This window comes from Eurosta solidaginis, chromosome 1, assembly GCF_040869045.1.
Source record: "Eurosta solidaginis isolate ZX-2024a chromosome 1, ASM4086904v1, whole genome shotgun sequence".
Taxonomy (NCBI): domain Eukaryota; kingdom Metazoa; phylum Arthropoda; class Insecta; order Diptera; family Tephritidae; genus Eurosta; species Eurosta solidaginis.
The window spans coordinates 8,332,492-8,352,664 of NC_090319.1; the positions used below are offsets into that span (position 1 = coordinate 8,332,492).

Here is a 20,173-nt window from a genome sequence, read left to right on the forward strand (position 1 = left end):
GCTGCCAGAAAAGAGGGGGGGGGGGGGGGGGGGGGGGGGGGGGAAGAAGACGGGGGCAGGGGCTGATGCTCAGCATTGCTACCAGCTCTACTACGAAGGTAGTAGTTATGAGTGGTATCAGCTGTTTGAGTTGTTGGCGCTGTGGGGCGCGAGCAGCAGCGGGTACTTGTTGTGGCTTGCTGAGCAGCGAGGCTGCTGGAAGGTAGTGGGGCGGGGGGGGGGGGGGGCGCTTAGGCGTAGACTACGGGACGCCCTTGGGCGTGGACAGCAAGGAGCCACAAAAGATTTATAAAAGTTACGTGGACGTCGGGTTTTGGGATCAAGCCCAGAACAACCTGTCCGATGCAACCATCCCTTGCACGAGACACACTGAACAGAGTATGACCGTCCTAAAAAGATTCTTTTCTGGCAAATGCAGCAAAACCATTTCTCAGGACCGGGGTCAGGAGACGGCCCCGGATTGGGTTCGATACCTTCCCGGAGTAAGATAATATGTAGCAGTCCTGCTGCAAGGAGCTGATGGGAGGGACGAAACAAATTAAATGGGGTCACACTGAAATGACAGTCCTTGGTCGGGAAAAATCCCGAGTCGCTCCGGTACATAGAACCGACTGCCTTGGGAAGCGTGATAAGGGTTCTAACAGGGCATTGTTTAATAGGCACGCATGGTGCTAGAATGGGGCAACGACCTGCGACTATTGTCGCAGCTGCAGATGTACAGAAGAGGAGGAGAGTGTCCAGCACCTTCTCTGTCATTGTCCAGCGCTTAGTAGGCGTAGGTTGGCCATCCTTGGTAAACCTTTCCTACATGACCTTGCTGAGGTCTCTAGCTATGAAGTCAAGGCTCTAGCAAAATATATAATTTCCACGAAGTGGTTTGACCCGCTTTAGGCAGGGCAGGGGTCCTCTTTGAGACCGTATAGGGTATTACAATGGGCCCATTGGTGGCCTAAGTAGTGAGCTGTTACCATAGTGTCCAGCTCAGCCCTTGCAACCTAACCTAACCTAGGCAGTTGACGGATAAGATGTCAGACTTGTTTTGTACACAATGTATGCTCTTTTTGATTGACATCATTGGTTGAACCTCTTTATCCCTTTCCTTTTCCCCTCACCATCACCCTTTTTACATCACGCGGCTTTTACTACTCCTTACAGGGTCCATTCGGAATGAACTTCCCATCCCATTTTAAGGTCTTTCCAGAAACACCCTTATTTTTGGGTACTCGGTTCCAAATTTCCGTTTTTATCTTGGAAACAAGTTAAGATACCAAAATAAAGAATAATATATTATACATACAAACGTTTGTTTTTAATTATTCAAATTTTTATTTTAAAGGGTGACTTGCGACGTATGTGGAGCGAACCATTTATAACGCATCAAACATCAAAACAACTGGAAGTCTGAGTGCTTATCCTCTCATTTTACTGGAACAGCACGCGAAATTGGTACTGGCAAATTATTATTTAAGTATCATATTTTAAGGAGAACGACTGACTTTGACCAATTTTGCGTGTGGAACATGCATTCATATATACATAATTAAATGAAAAACATACATACATGAACGCATATGCAATATGCGCTAAGAGCTCAAGAGTATGTGGGACTATAAAATAAACGATAGCCAGGAGATAATGGTTACACACTTGTATTCTTTAAAATCTTACGTTTCAATTGTCTGGCTGAAATCATACTAAATATTTATATAAACGTTATACTTTCTTCTATGAACAAAGAACCTAAGATAATTGATGAGTTGTAACTTTACACACCGCATTATATTGGTTATTTTGCAGTGGTAAATGTTCAATACTTTTTCTTTTCTCGTACCGTTACTGCACAGCTGCTATATTATCAAGGTTTTTGGAACTATGTGCGAGTTCATTCAAAGTTTGAGCAAAAAGGATAGAAATATTAAGAGAGGACAATTCGTATTTTTTGCGATATTCATTTGTAATGTACGAATTTGCGGGGTGATTTTAATTGCTTCTACACACTTTCATGAGGTGTTTTTGTTTGTTTCAAGGGATTGTATGGAATATAGAATTGATTATCTTTTCAACAATCACAATATATACATACATATTAATATAAACTTCTTAAAAATGCGCAGAAGGTAATTTTCTAATACCCGCCAAGTACATTACAAATGAATAAAAGAACGAACTGACGTCTCTTATTATTTCTATCCTCTTTGATTTGACACAAACTGTGACACAAGACTGACAGTCCTTGATCGCAATAAACCTGGATCGTTTCCGTGTTTACGGTTCTTTTATTGGAAATCTTAGGTCTTGTAATAGCCGTCGTCTAGGCTGCATTTTCTCACATAAATTCGCAAATAGTAACACTGTTATAACAGCAATTTTGCAAAAGGGGGAATTTCACAGATAGCTTTTTCTATTTTATCCACATTGAAATTTTAAGCGTGTTGGTTTTCATTAGGTAAAAATGACTGACATCAAAAACTGCCTTAAAGTCACTCGCTGGACATTTGGTCTCAAATGCGTTTCCATTATGTCACGTTACTGAGTCGAAGTCGATAAAGCAGTGTGCGGTCAACCAAGATAAATTTTTGTGTTCATTTATTTCACAACCAGTTTTAATATTTGCCGTTGTTTCATACGCTGTGTCATTATAAATGGGAGACAATTGATAACGAAAAAAATTGTCTGCATGTTGGCAAATGAAATTTTAATATAAAATTGGCCAATTTCCGTTTTAACTTTTTGATCGATTTAATTATCACTTTGTAGTCAAATCGTACGTCAAACGCATTTGACGTTGTAAGACAAGCCGTTTTGATATGGCCAAGTTTGTGGTCAAATTTGACCTATTGAAAACGAATCGTTATAGTATTTGGAACAAATGAGAAAAGATTTGAACTCCTTCAACTTAGGTGCTCAAGGAGATTTTGGTCCTTATTAAAAAAAAGGTTACTATTAAATATCCTGATTTTGTTTCCATCCACTTCTGTGGTGAGTGAAATCATGAAAATATCCGAAGAAAACGGGGCCGCAAACGGCTATCAATTAACCTTATCCAAAAGTACCAAGTATCTCAGACAAAATCTATTGCAAACTGAATTAAAAAACGTGCATTGAGAAGCCTGTACGGAAAGCCTGTATTGCTCTCAAGTCTCGTAAATCGATGTAGGTGATGGGAAAAACTACAATCTCACCAGCTTACAGAAAGTTTTATAGAAACCTTCATCTATAATATTATTTTTCTTGCCCAACTTATTATAAAATAGCGAAAGCTTCAGAACACTTCTAAAAAAACAGGTAGTAAATAAAAAAATAGAAATAAGCCTTCGTGGTAGATGGGGTAAAGTGTTTGATTTAAGAACAAATATGTTATATCAATCGATTTAGTGATAGAAGTTTATAAAAATTATATTGTTTTTTACAGTTCTAAACAACTGTAACACCTTAAAGGGGAAGTGTTGGACCCTCCAATAAGTATACCGAAATGATCAGGATGACGAGCTGAGATGATTAAGCCATGTCCGTCTGTCTAACCGCAAACTAGTCCCTCAATATTTGAGAAATATTGATGAGACTTTAGTGAGCCGGTATTTTTTGATATCCGGTTCCATTTGTCAGAACCGGATCGGAACATTTATAATATTTGAGAGCTATGACTGAACGACAGATTTTTCAAATAAAAGGGTGTTCGTTATTTCTTCCTCATTTTAACAGCTGAAATCCTGAAATCCTGAAATTTCCACAGATACTTACGTGAATGACATACATTGCTGTCTGAACATCTGTGACGATTCCCATCGGTCGTAATCTAATATACTGTATACCATTGTCCAGATAAGAAGTTCAACGTCATAGCTTCCTCATGTAGATAGTTCTTTGGCTGTGACGAAGACTTCATACCTTTCACGAATGGAGCTGATCAATAATCTTATCCCATTCTTAGTATCCGAATAATCGGCTGTATAAGATGTATAATATATAGAAATCCTCTTCCTTAAAATTTAAGATTAACTATTTCATTTGGCAATTGGCTGAACTCGCCGTTCATTAAAAGAAATGTTTATCACTCAGCTGCCGGAAACATGCTTCCAATAAAAGTTGGTCGCGCTGAAAGCGACAATTAGCTCTTTTTTTCGGATGGGGTGCAGATATTTGAAATTTTTCAAAAAATTAGCACGACGCAAATTTGGAGATAAGGTCGACCTAAATCTCCTCGGAGACGTTTGCGCCTCGTATTTATTGTCATACTTTACCCACATAGCATCTTATACATACCTACATACCTTTCGGTTGAGGTAAATACCCGGTAAATTGGTTATATATAGTAAAAATGGGTAAATACTCATATATTTTCCCAAAAGAAGGGTAAAAATAATCTTTTGCAAAATATAAGAAACAAACACACAAATGTACCCGATTTTAATATATTCGTGGGTAGTTATCCATTGCATTATCGGTTAAATTAGTTTTAATCTGAAATCCAGCATTTTACTCGATTTTGCATACCGTTGCCTAAATTTTAGTTAACCCAACAAAAATTTTAAGTCAAAAACAGAGTCAGAAAAAATATCTAAAATTTGTGCCTTTACAGTCGGTATGAGCTCATTTGGGAGGCCGAAAACAATGTATTTCCCATCTTGCAATGGTCGTCCTATATGAACCTATTAACATATATAATTTGAGGCTAAATAAGAGTCCGATATGAGCCTTAAAAGGCTTTTAAACAGTTCATTATACCCTACTGGAACTCTGTTCGGCGTCATTTTTAACTCTAATAAACTCTGATTATATGGCAACTATTTGGCCTATTTATTAGGCATCGTCAGCGCTTATTGGGGGCATATATAGTTCGACACACCAGGACAGAGTACGGCAGCTTTGCGGTCAGATTAAAAATGTCGTGAAGCGTCGATGTGTGTGTCGTGAGCATGTTTTGGGGGTAGCTTTGTTTGTGTAAATATGTGTACCCTATAAACATTCACATGGTGGCCACCGTGGTGTGATGGTAGCGTGCTCCGCCTACCACACCGTATGCCCTGGGTTCACACCCCGGGCAAAGCAACATCAAAATTTTAGAAATAAGGTTTTTCAATTAGAAGAAAATTTTCTAAGCGGGTTCGCCCCTCGGCAGTGTTTGGCAAGCGCTCCGGGTGTATTTCTGCCATGAAAAGCTCTCAGTGAAAACTCATCTGCCTTGCAGATGCCGTTCGGAGTCGGCATAAAACACGTAGGTCCAGTCCGGCCAATTTGTAGGGAAAATTAAGAGGAGCACGACGCAAATTGGAAGAGAAGCTCGGCCTTAGATCTCTTCGGAGGTTATCGCGCCTTACATTTATTTTTTTTTTATAAACATTCACGGAACGCTTACAGTTTTGCAGTTCAATATGGGTCCGAAATATGTGAAAAATATCAGCCTCAAAAATGTTATCACATAAGAGTCTTTTCTTATGACTCCAATTTGATGAATTATGAGCAAAACGAAAAATATTAAAATTAGTAAACTAGGCAGCTCCGGAACAAAAACTCAGATTGTTTGTCTGCGACAATTTATTCTAATAGTAATTTAATTCAACTAATACTAATTTCATTTCTATCTTATCCTCATGGGAGTTTATCACAACAATTTTCTCCCCTATGTTTTCCACTTTGGATATGTGTCAAAAATGCTTCCTAAATGCCCTGAAATAGTATCATACTCAAAATTGGAAGTATATGAGGCTCATAAATGATATCGGAAGGAGCCCTGTATAAGACTTATTTTAGAGGCAAAATATGAGCGTACTAGAAGTCATATGGCATTCACTTCAGGCTCCTAAATGAGGTCATAACGAGTGCAAATGATCCAAAGTTTGGACTCCTTTCGGACTAATTGCTGACTCCGAATGTCTGGGGTTGTTTGTTTAAAATCAAAACAAAATTTTTTTAATTTCAAATAACGTATAAATTTAATTGCTAATTTGTAATTCCAAGCAGCATCGATTCAAATGATTTTGAAATATCCAAAAAAAGATACAAAAAAGGAATATTCCGGGTACTTACCCATAAAAATGGCAAATATCCAGTACAATCACTCCTCTAGTTGGGTAACAAAATGTAATTTCTTTTTGGTAGCAAAGAATGCAGTAGCTCCGTTCCAAAAGGAAATGTCACAAACACGGCCTACTTCAATTGGGGCAATGGCCGCCAAGACGAAGAAGGTGAGTTACCTCTCTATATTTGTATTATAAGCCTGTTTTTACTTGTCGTTGTAATGTTTTCGGATATTTTTACATTGAAGAGATATGGTACTATAATAAAAGAAGTATTACACACATATGCATATGCACCCAACCAACCAAAATATGTTGCAAAGTACCATCTATTTTTAAGTGAAAATTCGAGTTAGCAATTTTTACCGCGGCCCGTGACGATTTTCAATCTTTTGAATAACAAAATTTAACAATATAAACAGGCAAAAACAATGGTAGCTACTAAGAACTTACATATAATATTTACATAAGATACATACATTCATATTAAACGTTGAGTTTCTAATTAGGTTTTTATTATTATTAAAACTAATTAAAATTTATTTATATACATTTGTAAGTATTAGTAAAAATTGATATAAGACAGTTTATAATAGAACGTAAAGGCAGATTTTTTATGTTAAAGTGTATTTCAATTAATTTTAAAATACGTACATATAAGTATATTGTTTAACAATAAAGACTATGCGAAATATAAATATATACTTTTTTGTTTTCATGATTGTAGGTTCAGCTTATAAGTTTGCCTAGCCCTCAACTTTTTATACGTTTGAACCGACCCAGGGGAGCCCAAATCCTTAACACGGCCCTGAATACAATGTTCTTTTGCTTTCCCTCGCATTATAATCTTATCTAATTTAAACGACTGACGTACCACATTATTGTCTTTCGTGTCGTTGCCGATCCGTGACCGAGTGATAGAAAATTGTGGAGATTGTTCTAGTTGATGATGGCAGTGCTCTAGTTGTTCCGATATATTCCGGAAGTTAGTACCATTATGGTACTAGACAATATCGGAAACAATTTTAAATAAATAATTTTCTTGCCGGCTTGAGGTCCAATTTTGTAAATAAAATTTTAAAAAATATTGAGTTTTTTTTCTTCAATATATTTCGGTTACCTACTGTAACCGTCTTCAGGATTAACTATAACAATATAAAGAAACATAAACAAAATAAAAATAACAATTGACATCAAAGCAAACATTCATAAAAAACATTATTTACATACATTATTTTACGCGTCTTCACTGCTGAACGCGGAGTTTTGTACTGTCCGTCTGTTTGTTATCAAATGTCTGTAGGAGCTCGCGCAATTATCGATGTCCGTCTTGTAGTTCATTCTTATGCTGGTCGGTGTGTTAATTATATGCAGCATTTCCAGTGTAACTCTTTTGTTATAATTGGTGTCTTGTTGGAGTATCGTCGTTTTATCAAAGTCTGGAAAATGGTTCTTCGTTGCACAGTGTGTCATTAATGCTGTTTTTTGGTTAATAGTTTCATGACAATATTTAAAATCGGATTTATGTTGCGCTAGTTGAGATTTTAATTTTGCTTTCGTTGTTCCCACATATATGTTATTGCATGATTCTGTTTTGTTTCCATTACAAGGGATTTTATAGACAATATTACTTTTTTCTGTTTTAGGAATTTCGGATTTCGTTTTGTTAAAAATATTTTTCAATGTGTTTATTGGTTTGTGAGCTATCTTCACTTTTTCTCCATTATAGCAATCTGATTTTGCTAGACGCTCTGACAATTTTGGTACATATGCTAGCGATTTGAATATTTTTGTTTTTTCGGATTCACGTTGACTCGTCTGTGATAAACTTCTTTTTATTAAGGTTTTGATAACATTGTCAGGAAAGTAATTCCTTTTTAATATTAATTTAATTTCTTCTTTTATTTCCTTGTGGTAAGTGTCGTCTGATATTTGTAACATACGTCGTATACAGCCCATTGCTGTATTCATTATCATCTTTTTTGGATGTTTTGAATAAAAATTGATGATTCGTCCGGTAGATGTTGATTTCTTATACCACTTGAGCTTTAATTGGTTTCCTCGTCGAATAATAATTGTGTCGAGATAAGGTAATTTTCCGTTGTCTTCGAGTTCTGTTGTGAATTTTATATTTTTGTCAAATGAATTTAATGTGTCAAGTGTACTTTTTACGTCATTTTCATTTATAATAGCGAATAGATCGTCCACATATTTGGTAATGCATCTTGGTGTTCTAGTCAATTTTGCAGTTGTATTTTCCAATAATTCCTCCATTACGATATCTGCAATCACTGATGAAGTCGGCGATCCCATCGGTAATCCTTTTAGTTGTGTGTATATTGTCTCTTTAAACTTAAAATATCTGTTTTCTTCTATACAGAATTTTAATACTTCCATAAATAGTTTTTTGGCATTTTCGTATGTTTTTCTATTATCGTCCATTTTCTTATTATAATGTCAAGTGCTAGCTGTGTGGGTAGGAAACTATTTTATATGACCAGTTGAGCTTTCTGGGCCAGGCTATATTTTTGTTATCTTAAGAAAGAAGCAGTGGTTTGGTAGGTGCTTCGACTATATTAAGCCTTGAAAGCTTTTCAGAAAAATGATATTGCTTTAACACAGCACATAACAAATTGGAAGAGGAGCTCGGCCTTAAATATTATTGACTAGAGATCCCGAAAAGCTAGCTGATGAAGAAGTGAAATTCAGAAACATGTCCTAGTAACAATCGCCGTTTTTAAATGTTGCAATTTTTCTCTAATATCGATAATTATTAAGGATATTCAGCCCTATTTCGACTTGGATTGGAATTTTTCGATTTGGCAATTTTGGTATTCTGTGTTCCAATCTCTTTCGATCCAACTTCGAATCTTTCGATTTTTTGTATTCTGCATTTCGATCGTAGTTCCGTTTTTCTAAGTTGCAAATTTGTTGGCGGAAAAATATTTTCTTTTTATTTTTTTATTAATTTATAACAGAATTTTAACAAAAATGTAAGTAAAACTTGTTAAGAAACGTAGAAGGCTTGATGATGATTGTTTTTTATATGTTTCCAGGTCAAAAACAACATGTCGATGTCGAAGTCCTTGGACGTATTTGCCCCGCAAAAATATCTAACACATACTTGAAAGCATCCTTGTTAAGTCGAGAGTTTTTTTTGAACCTAAATAAGAGAATAAGTCTTTAAACTTTACCACTTTTAAGTTCAATTTCTTACAATTCGTCACTCATCTCAAATGGATTACACAAATCTCGCAATATTTCCCTTTCCATTCTCGCCTGGCAATTTTCGTATGCGTTACTTTCCAACTCCATAAATAAAGCCGTGGCTATTGATTCCATTATAATAGACAGCTATAATTTGTGTCTGTTCGTTGGGTCCAGTTATATGCCAAAGCAAGCTGCCGGCGTAGAGGAAGGTGAAGCGAAAACGTAAACAATCCTTGCGGAAGGAATAAATAAACCTTTATAAAGTATTTTAGGCCAGTGCAATGAAATTAGCATCCTTAAAATTCAGAAAATGTCAACTATATTCGTGCAGGAATCCGTTTTAACAAAACTTGGTGGCCACGGCAGGGAATTGGCCAAAAGAACGACAAAAACACACTTACAATTATGAAAGCACTTCACTCAAAAAAATATAACACTGCGGCAATATATTCTATTGCTTTTTTTTGTACAAAATGGCGTGGATAATAAAATATACACGTTTTTCAGTGTTTTTTACAAATTTGCTTTAATTTATTTTGTTCCAATGTTCACACATTCCGTACCAACAGATGATTTCGAAAAATCATTTGCTCTTCCTCTTCTCTTTACGATTCCGTCGTAATGCAGAATACCAAACTTCGATTGAAGCGGAGCGTAGAACGGGAACGTAATCGAAATGCAGAATAGTGGTGATTATCTATCTAGAATCCATAGAAAACGTAGAAAGTTTTTCATTTAAATATCAAAAGTTTCCACAATGATATGTACTTCCAAAGATCTTGAAATTGCAATGTGTTTGTAGTGAACAGCAAAAAAATTAGAGCATTTTATTGTTATATTGGGGCTGGTGAAATTCCAGCAAAACTAAAGTATTTGAAACACATTAAAAAAAAAAAGGCTTTTTAAAAATTACAAAAAATATTAGGGCAATTCTCTCAGTATCGGGAACTTAGTTAACTTACAAAATATTCCACGTGTTCTAGACCAAATATACAACTCAGGGAACGTACTACTTTCACATCTAATATCCAAAAGTAAAACGTAAAATGTATAGTACCTGGGCGACTGAGCTTTGCTCGGCAATCTTCGAGTATGCAGCATAATATACTTTGTTCTACATGTCATTATTAATCAAACTCTACTTTTTTATATGTACATATATTATATATTTTTACTTACCAATATTTGATTTCCTTAAAAATAGATTTCAAAAACATATCAAACACTAACCACAAAATGAACTGGAATGAAAAATTTTAAATAGGCAATTCCAGCCTATAGTATAAGGGATTTTTATGACAATTAGTGAAATCGAGAACTAAGTTATTTAGGTCGAGTGTCTTCATGCGCCGAATTATTCATTTTAAGATTTTTTTTAGTTATACACCATATATGTAATACTCCTATATTGCTAATAGAAAATACTCGCAATGTGTTTTGAATTCGAAATCAGCATAAGTATGACAAGAAAAAATTTAAATCTAGGTACATTCGATTATTGAATACAAAAACAAAAACGTTTAAGCAGCAATATATCGGCACTCTGATGTTTGGGAATGTACCTAGCCTTTTGTAGCAATATAGGAGTATTACATATATGTTATACACTATGAAAGTCTCACTTTTTTATTACATTCCAAAAACTTGTAAATTTCACCAATGACAACTATCTGTTAGTTTTATTAAATGTCAACTTACTTCCCTAAGCGCCATCTGTTGGTATGTAGTTAAATGATTAGATCTCGTTTTCAAATTGAACATATGCCTCTAGTGTTCAACGGTAGCAAATTACCATGGTGAGATATATTTTTGCTATGGTTAGAAATCTTTCCAATAGTAACCTGTGAGAAATTGCAATTATTCATTTCATATTTGCCAAAAATATGCATTTAAATATATTTTGCTAGAATTTGCCACGGTGCCTTAATATTGCTATTCAATTTTATTAGCGTGTGTGAAAATAAAAAAATTAAGTCGAATCATGTGTAAGATTCTTTTACGAAGATTTTTAACTTTAATGTTCTCCTTTAAAGCTTTAATAGAATATGAGTAAGTAGAGTACTATTTAGTATAGTTTATTCAGCCCTATTCTGCATTTCGACTTGGATTGGAATTTTTTCGATTTGGCAATTTTGGTATTCTGTGTTCCAATCTCTTTCGATCCAACTTCGAATCGTTCGATTTTTTGTATTCTGCATTTCGATCGTAGTTCCGTTTTTCTAAGTTGCAAATTAGTTGGCGGAAAAATATTTTATTTTTATTTTTTTATTAATTTATAACAGAATTTTAACAAAAATGTAAGTAAAACTTGTTAAGAAACGTAGAAGGCTTGATGATGATTGTTTTTTATGTTTCCAGGTCAAAAACAACATGTCGATGTCGAAGTCCTTGGACGTATTTGCCCCGCAAAAGTATGTAACACATACTTCAAAGCATCCTTGTTAAGTCGAAAGTTTTTTTGAACCTAATAATGAGAAAATAAGTCATTAAACTTTACCACTTTTAAGTTCAATTTCTTACAATTCGTCACTCATCTCAAATGGATTACACAAATCTCGCAATATTTCCCTTTCCATTCTCGCCTGGCAATTTTCGTATGCGTTACTTTCCAACTCCATAAATAAAGCCGTGGCTATTGATTCCATTATAATAGACAGCTATAATTTGTGTCTGTTCGTTGGGTCCAATTATATGCCAAAGCAAGCTGCCGGCGTAAATGAAGGTGAAGTGAAAACGTAAACAATCCTTGCGGAAAGAATAAATAAACCTTTATAAAGTATTTTAGGCCAGTGCAATGAAATTAGCATCATTAAAATTCAGAAAATGTCAACTATATTCGTGCAGGAATCCGTTTTAACAAAACTTGGTGGCCACGGCAGGGAATTGGCCAAAAGAACGACAAAAACACACTTATAATTATGAAAACACTTCACTCAAAAAAATATAACACTGCGGCAATATATTCTATTGCTTTTTTTTGTACAAAATGGCGTGGATAATAAAATATAAACGTTTTTCAGTGTTTTTTACAAATTTTCATTAATTTATTTTGTTCCAATGTTCACACATTCCGTACCAACAGCTGATTTCGAAAAATCATTTGCTCTTCCTCTTCTCTTTACGATTCCGTCGTAATGCAGAATACCAAACTTCGATTAAAGCGGAGCGTAGAACGGGAACGTAATCGAAATGCAGAATAGGCGTGATTAATTCAGTCTATGATCAAGAATCTTACAGACTAGATACAAAAACATATTAAAAATAAAATAAATATAGGTATTAAACATATACATTAGGTACAACATTATGTAAAGAGTAAGACAAAGGAAGCCTTGAATGTATCTCTGGACGCAGAAAAACCAATATTTAGTCTAGTAGGGATCTTATTTAATTCAGTAAGGGCGCGGAAAATTGGGCTAAAATAAAAGTAATTTGCTCTACAAGAACTCAAGTAAAAAGGCAGGAATGCGCGCAAATTTTTTTGCGGCACATTAGTGATGGACGATATGGCGAATTTGAGCTATCAGTGAAAATAGATATGGCTATTTTTGAATATCGGCTATTTTTTATAGCTATAGCGATCGCTTTATTTCAACAAGCGATTCCATACAGAAGAGCGATTTTGAGCTATCAGTGAATATAGGTATGGCTATTTTTTACAGCTATGGCTATTTTTTACAGCTATGGCGATCGCTTTAATTTATCTTTAATAAGCGAATCTGCAATTATTTGTATACTTGTATATAAAAAATGAATGTTTAAGTCTTTTTACAAGAGTAGATTGAATGTTATACATTAATTTATACTAAATTAAATTTTATTAGAATATATGAACCAAAATTGGAATAAAAAGAAAAAAGTATGTACCTTTAATTGTAAACTAATGTAATGTTAAATTCTAATTTTCTGAGATGTTATGATATATATTATTAACTGGCTGACGACAATATGTTCAGACTCGTATTACACTCAATGAGATGAAACTAGCTGAAATATATGTATATGCATCTTTGTTTTATAAATTTTGTTAATTGAAAATGCTTTGATTTTTAAATGTAAGATGAATCAACCCGAAATAAATCTGTATATGTAACACCTTAAAAACATGATTTATTTACTATATTATACTACACCGATGTATTCAGAAATACTCAGTATGAATTTATTCTGAAAGTTGTATTTGGCTGCATAAATTTGTACAGTAAAGTGAATCAATTCTAATGGAAAATACAGAGGAAAAATATAGCAAATTCTTCAAACTAGTATACAAATATTCTTTAGCAGAAAATTAGCCACCCACTGCAGTGCCCTAGAAATTAGCCGGAGAATTCAACCATATACAAACCATATGACAAATCTTGAATTGCGTTCTCCCAAAAACCTTCAATTTTGAGTTAATCTGTTTACAATAAGACGAGTGATATATGTTTCTATAATTCTTTTATTTTACCATCAAAAACACAAATTTTATAAAACTGTTAACGGCTACTGCCTAGAAGTATGAACTTATGAATAACACAGGCAATCAATCTTAGGCCAAGTCTAAAGACCCGTGTCTATTTGGCGTCACATAGTGTAATTAAAAACAAAAAAATTCAGTCATTCCATTTCTTTTATTCATTTCATGAAATTAAAGGTTTAAAATTAACTTATATTGCTTGTTTAATATTTTGACAAATATTAATTATTTTATTATAAATACTTAAATATAAAATCAAAATATAACGAATTTTATATTTTATGATTGGCGTTTAAAAAGATAAGCATTTTAGCCTTTTCATCATCTAAGCGCATTCTTCTCTCACTTAAAATAAGGCCGGCTTGAGAAAAAAGTCTTTCACAGGGAACCGATGTTCCTAAACACCCCAACTTTTCGCGAGCTATAGGAGATAGATTGGGATACTTGTAATTGTTTTTCTGCCACCATAAAAAAGGATCAGCTTTTCGTGCAATTACAGTTTCTTCTATATACCTCTGCACTTCGATAATTGCTCTTGAATGAGTTGTGCCTTGCGGTCTCTTTGATCTTTGCGTTGATTATTTTTGAATTCGATCTTTCGCTTGTCTGTAAAAATTACCCAAACCACGTGGCTGCTTTTCTAGCCTACTTCACAATGTCGTCGTCATAGTACAGGTTTACAAGTATGATATGTATGAGAAGGAAGCAATTCCTTTCCTTTTCTAACACATTGGATTTTGACACTTCGGTCAGTGTCAAACTATTGTGGAACTCAGTGGAACCTGCGTGGAACATGCGTTTGACACTGAACGAAGTGTCAAAATTAACGGGGTTGCAGTCGTTGGAAGCGACGCAGAGAAACAAAAAAAGGAGCAGAATATCAGATATGGGTTGCTGTGATGGTAAATTTTTTTAACCAATTTAGTATGAAAATGTATGGCACCTCTATGGGTCCTACAGAAAATTATACAAAAGTCTTGAATTGGGATATGTGAGGACGCGTAGTTATTCCAGTATTAAGAATACAAACAGGGGTGCCAAGTTTTTCTACCCGTTCAAAAGTTCTCCACGAAAAACAGTTTGATTGCAATAACCCGTCCAAAAATGTGGAAAGAGAAATGAAAAGACGCGTTTTGTCCTGTTATCACTAGTCCAAAGGCGAAAAAGTATTCGAATTATTGGAACCGAGGCAAAAACACGTCTATTAATACCTCCCCCGACGGTTTTGGTCGTGTTTTAGCAATCGTCCCCTGTAATAAAGCATCACAATTTGTTAATTAAAATTGTCCAAAACATATGGATTTTAAAGAGAGATGTAATTAAGTGCCCGTTTGAAAGTAAATAAAGGCATTTCTTTGTAATTTTACGATAAAAATTTTACGCAGTTTTCGTTAGCAGTTACTACCCTTTTCTTGTACCTAAGAAGTACAACAGTGCCAAATAGCATCCACACAAAAAACGAACAAGAACAAGCATTTTATCAGGTGAGCGTGGCTGTGTATGTGCGTGCTGCTACATATCCTACTTGTAGACCTGTACTATGGTCGTCGTTCTAGTTGTTGCACAAGTTTGCTTTGTTCCGTTCGCTGTTTCGGAAAAGAAAGCACACAGATGAGCAATGATGAACGATATCTCACTATCGATGATTGCATCGCTGCTATTAGTATTAGAATTTCATGCTGAAGGAAAATCGCCAATCGCTTTAATCGCTATAATCGCTATTGGCGATATTCTGCCAGAGGTGATTGTCATTCAAAAGAATCGAATGAAGGAAAATAGCCAATCACTGATATATTTGGATTGCAATAGCTATAGCTATTAGCGATTTGTCAATAGCGGCGATGCAATCACCAATAGCGAAATATCGAGCCATCACTACGGCACATTAAACGATATTTTCTCAAGAAGAGTCGCACAGTCCAAAGAGCCCACAATTAAGTCATACACAAACATAACCAAGTGCACCGTTCTCCTCGCTTCAAGTGATTGCAGATTGATCAGTTGACAACGAGAAGAATAAGAAGGCAGTGGGTTATCAAAATGTATGGAGTTCAAAGCAAAACGGACAAACTTTCTTTGAACTCTTTCTATTCTGGCCGAATGATTACTGTAGATGGGGTTCCAGATATTGGAAGCATATTCAATTTTGGAGCGCACTAGCGAAATATATAGGGCTTTCTTAGTATACGGATCTTTAAAGTCCCTTGCATATCTGCGAAGAAAAGCTAGGTTCCTGTAGCCATTGGGAGCACATAACATATGTGATTGGTGAATGTCAATTTTGAGTCAAAGACAACGCCTAGATCAACATGTTCGTTAATTGACGCCAACTGGATGCCTGAAATAGAGTACAACGAAGAATATTAACTCATGGATTTTGAGAAAGACATACTAAAGCATTTTTTAACATTATGGAAAAGATTATTGGCGCGACACCAATCATCCACATTATTAAGGTCACTTTGCAGAAGGCAGAAATCCGAAGGGGCATTAATTCTACGGAAAAATTTAAGATCATCAGCAAATAGCAGAAAACTGGAGTTTTTGAAGCAGGAACCAATATCATTTATGAAAAGCACAAATAGGAGTGGACCGAGAATACTTCCCTGAGGCACTCCAGATGTTGCGACAAATGAGTGGGACTTAAGATTTTCGATCTTAACACACAAGAGTCTAGCACCAAGAGGAGGCACCTTGATATTAAAAATCTCACAACTTATGCAGGAAGGTATCGTAGCAAGCGCTGACGTCCTGAGAATTAAATAGATTTTCCCAAGTTACATCGAGGAAGGCATTATTAAGCTCCTCAAAATTAGTTCGGCGGAAGTTCAAAGAAAGATTGTCCGCGTCTAACTACCCTAACCCCAAATGGCAACCCTACTCAAAGATGTCCCTATTGTAATGCGGAGTGAAATACCTTTCGTTTGATACCCATATCGACATAACTCATGCAATTTTTTTTTAATTTCGAATAGGTGGCAATCTTGTGAAACAATGTGAGTGGCAACACCTAGGTAGAAAGTCTTAGAAGGTAGCTATCATGGTACAATTATCAGGTAGAAGCATTAGCAAAAATGCAACCCTCCCGTGTATTTTGTTGTTGCCGCTGGAACATAAACTGTCAATCGGTCTTTCCATTTTTGCTGTCAAAAGTGATGGAAGAAGAAATGTCATTTGTAATTTTTGTCAACAAACCGAAAACTAAAACAGAAAATTAACTGGTAAATGTTGGTTTTCTGCCCATAGATGAATATTTGCCGCTCACGAAATATATTCTTGCACACCGACGCAGCACACGCAGTTCGCAAAATTCCAATTAATACAATTAACATTGATTTAATGTCAATATTTGGCCATAAATTATATGGTCCAAAGGGTATTTGGGCACTTTATATACAGAGTGGATCTGGACAAGAGCGTGGTATACGTAGTGGTAATGTACCTGTACTGATTTGGTGCTGCATGTAGGCTATTTGCCTTAACAATTTGTAGTTATCTTTCTGATATTTGTTTTGGTTTTTAAGGAAAACGTGACCTACTGGCCGAATTGTATTCGGATTTAAGCCCAAAATATATTGGATTTACAACACCGCCAACAGGAACTGGTTCTGCATATAACGGTAGCGAAAGTGATGGGGGACTTCAAAAAAGAAGTACACGGCGCCGCGAATTGCTTATATATACTACAAGTCCAGATATAGGCGGTAGCGATAGTGAGCTTTTGACTGATGCAACGACTACGAGACGTACACGTAACCAGGCAGTATCGCCTTCACCGACTACATTAGCTGTAGCAAGTAAAAAGTTTATAAGTCCTATTGAGAAATTACTTGTGCGAAATTGTGAGACACAAAAGTAGTCCGTAAATGGATTAAATCGCATTGGACTTTTTGCTATAAAAGATATACCAGCGGTAAGAGCGCTTATTTCTAGCTTCAAATATATATTAAGAGTGTTAAAAGTTATTGTTTAAAATTTATTTTGTAGGACACAGAGCTTACCTTCAATTATCATTGGGATGATCTGTTGGGTAATGAGATAAAAGTTTGTTTATGTGGTGCTGTTAAATGCGCTGGTGAAATTGGTGGCAAAACAATAGAAGAAAGACCTTTTAAAGTGAGTTGTAACACAAAATTGCATAAATAATAAAAAAAGATAATATTCATTTTGGTTTTACAGGAGCATTCCACTATAACGGACGTCAGTAAGACAAAATCAGTTCATGAACGTAAAAGAAAACCCCTAAAAAGGTTGCGAAATCGCGTTGAGGAAGATAGTGGAAAAAAGATAATAAAAAACGTTCGGTAATTGTGTAGTTTAGGGGCCCCACCCTAAAATTTGTCCTTTTTTTTGAGTGAGGTATCAAAAGACGCGTATTCACGTCTAGATCAATAATCTGAAAGCGGAAGTTAACTTTTTTACCCGTTCAAAAGATAATAACGAAAAACCGCCACGGTGATGCAAAATTTTTTTTGTGGGTACAACAGAACAACAACCATATGCAAATCGCCAACTTCAACTGCAAATATCTCCGGACAGAGATACAATTTTTCTTTTCCGCCTTGTTGTTGTTGTTGTTGTAGCGATACGGTTGCTCCCCGAAGGTTTAGGGAGTGATCGATGTGATGATCCTTTGCCGTTTACAGATCCGGTACGCTCCGGTAACACAGCATCATTAGGGTGCTGGCCCGACCATCTCGGGAACGATTTATATGGCCACATTAAACCTTCAGGCAAATCCGGTATTTTAGTCGCCTCTTACGACAGGCATACCTACCGCGGGTATATTCTAACCCCCTGACCCGCTGGGCTCTTTTCCGCCTTCGGATTATTGTTCTCGAGATTAATACGCGTCTTTTGATACCTCACTCAAAAATCTTGGCCCAACTTTAGGGTGGGGCCCCCAAACTGCACTACTACCAAACGTTCTTTGGTTAACGTGAAGATGGCTGAAGAAGTTCCAAATGCAACTAATACAAGCAGTGAAATGACAAATTTGGAAAAGCAAATTGAGGACAACACTACTGAAACGCCTACCGCTCATGACGAAAGGAATTATAATGCTGGTGTAAAGCCATAAAATTGCTGATGCGATGGAAAACATGAAATTGTACCTAGTATGAAGATTAATGAAAATGCAAGCTTACTATGTAGTAGGGCATGTTTTTCTTTCAATTATTTTTTGTTTGTGTAATTAATTCGAAGCTTCCTCACAAAATGTTTTTCTGAGTGTAAACATTAGATTGATATTTGTTATTAATATGTTTACATACTTTTTGATTTCACAATAAATTTAAAATATCACAATTTCATTTCACAGAAAGAATTTTTAATGTATTAATTCGTAAAATGTTTGAAAAAACTGCGAAATATGAAATTTTCACAACAAATTAAATTCGTCTTTGCTCTAACAACCAGGAGGCTCTTGTATCAATTTAGGTTTTAGGCCGGATCTGGTATCGTTACCTGCTATGGCAAAAGTTCGGTTTTGAGTGTTTCCGTATCGGTTATACTCCGGTTTTGGTTTCTTGTCATTCCCTTTTTTCTATGTATTGCCCTGAAAATAACCATAATTATAATAATATAATAATAAGGATATAAATAATCCAAAAGTAAATTTATCTAATATATAAAATTCTTCTGTCACGGTTTTAGAGGCTTAACTCCTCCGAAACGGCTGAACCGATTCTCATGAAATTTTGTGATCGTATTGGGTAGGTCTGAGAATCGGCCAACGTCTACCTTTTTTTCGCTACGTGCCTAGGGTCTTGAGAACAAAACGTGGACCCGGGTACCCCTAGAATGTGTTTATACAATATGGATATCAAATGAAAGCTGTTGATGAGTGCTATAGTACAGGATAATTTTCATACCCCTGGGTGACTAGGCTTTCGAGATATAGGCCAAAACGTGGACCCGGGTACCCCTAAAATGTGTGTGTATTATGGATATCAAATGAAAGCTGTTGCTGAGAGCTCTAAAGTTCAATGTTATATTCGGAGTCGCATCAACCTAGCAGAACTGATAAATATTCATGCGAAGCCGAAATAAAGACAAGAATTAATAATACCCACATACCTATTTACATACGTTCTATTCTATTTGCCTGAAATTTCGTATATAAATTTGCCTATATTAGTATTTACGATGTTTTTTTCGAATGAAAAAACATGTAAAATGCAACTCTGATGCTTTTACCTGGTAATTGTACCATGGTAGCTATCATGGCAGAACGATACAAGGTGGCAGCATGGTGACATACCTACAAACATAAATAAAAATTCCATGTACTTTGTTTTTGTAAATTCGATGGACAAATGTCAAAATCGTACTGCGCTGGAAGTTGATGTATCAAATCAAATAAAAAAAGGTTATAATCAGCTGTCCCATGCTGCCACCTTGTATCGTTCCGCCATGGTAGCTATCATCCGGTGGCGAAATCCTGAGCCAGATAAATAATTTGCGTGTAAATGCAACAACAACGATT

The 20,173-nt window shown here is 35.5% G+C and overlaps 3 protein-coding genes and 1 long non-coding RNA gene across 9 annotated transcripts in view; 2 read left to right on the forward strand and 2 right to left on the reverse strand.

Moving 5' to 3' along the window:
- SppL (signal peptide peptidase-like protein) overlaps positions 1 to 6,719 on the forward strand; it is a 109,200-nt gene extending 102,481 nt beyond the window's left edge. For all 5 annotated transcript variants that reach the window (XM_067779202.1, XM_067779209.1, XM_067779196.1 and 2 more), the window contains exon 7: positions 1,337 to 6,719. In XM_067779202.1, coding sequence (XP_067635303.1) covers positions 1,337 to 1,405 — 69 coding nt within the window. In that variant the 3' untranslated portion in view covers positions 1,406 to 6,719. The remainder of the gene's footprint in view (positions 1 to 1,336) is intronic.
- LOC137248359 (uncharacterized) lies at positions 6,406 to 9,258 on the reverse strand. The gene is made up of 3 exons (XM_067779237.1): positions 9,235 to 9,258; positions 7,248 to 9,180; positions 6,406 to 7,162 (listed from the first exon to the last, which is right to left on the reverse strand). Exon 2 carries the CDS (start codon positions 8,457 to 8,459, stop codon positions 7,254 to 7,256), a length of 1,206 nt encoding a protein of 401 aa, XP_067635338.1. The 5' UTR covers positions 8,460 to 9,180; positions 9,235 to 9,258; the 3' UTR covers positions 6,406 to 7,162; positions 7,248 to 7,253.
- A 7,574-nt stretch (positions 9,259 to 16,832) lies between these two features.
- LOC137248436 (uncharacterized) lies at positions 16,833 to 18,998 on the forward strand. 2 transcript variants are annotated; one of them, XM_067779375.1, is made up of 4 exons: positions 16,833 to 17,119; positions 17,211 to 17,599; positions 17,674 to 17,802; positions 17,866 to 18,998. In XM_067779375.1, exons 1-2 carry the CDS (start codon positions 16,933 to 16,935, stop codon positions 17,543 to 17,545), a joined length of 522 nt encoding a protein of 173 aa, XP_067635476.1. In that variant the 5' UTR covers positions 16,833 to 16,932; the 3' UTR covers positions 17,546 to 17,599; positions 17,674 to 17,802; positions 17,866 to 18,998. The 2 variants fall into 2 exon arrangements, 1 of the variants encoding a protein (XP_067635476.1); XR_010952171.1 differs by having other exon boundaries at positions 16,835 to 17,150.
- On the reverse strand, positions 18,850 to 19,889 carry LOC137248449 (uncharacterized). The gene is made up of 2 exons (XR_010952172.1): positions 19,765 to 19,889; positions 18,850 to 19,243 (listed from the first exon to the last, which is right to left on the reverse strand). It is a non-coding gene; the product is annotated as an uncharacterized lncRNA (long non-coding RNA).
- Between the last annotated feature and the right edge of the window lie 284 nt (positions 19,890 to 20,173).

Coding starts and splice junctions, on each gene's coding strand:
- LOC137248436 (XM_067779375.1), top strand. CDS start 16,933: ATGAATATTTGCCGCTCACGAAATATATTCTTGCACACCGACGCAGCA. Junction 17,120..17,210: donor AGAGCGTGGTATACGTAGTG/GTAATGTACCTG, acceptor TTGGTTTTTAAG/GAAAACGTGACCTACTGGCC.
- LOC137248359 (XM_067779237.1), bottom strand. CDS start 8,459: ATGGACGATAATAGAAAAACATACGAAAATGCCAAAAAACTATTTATG.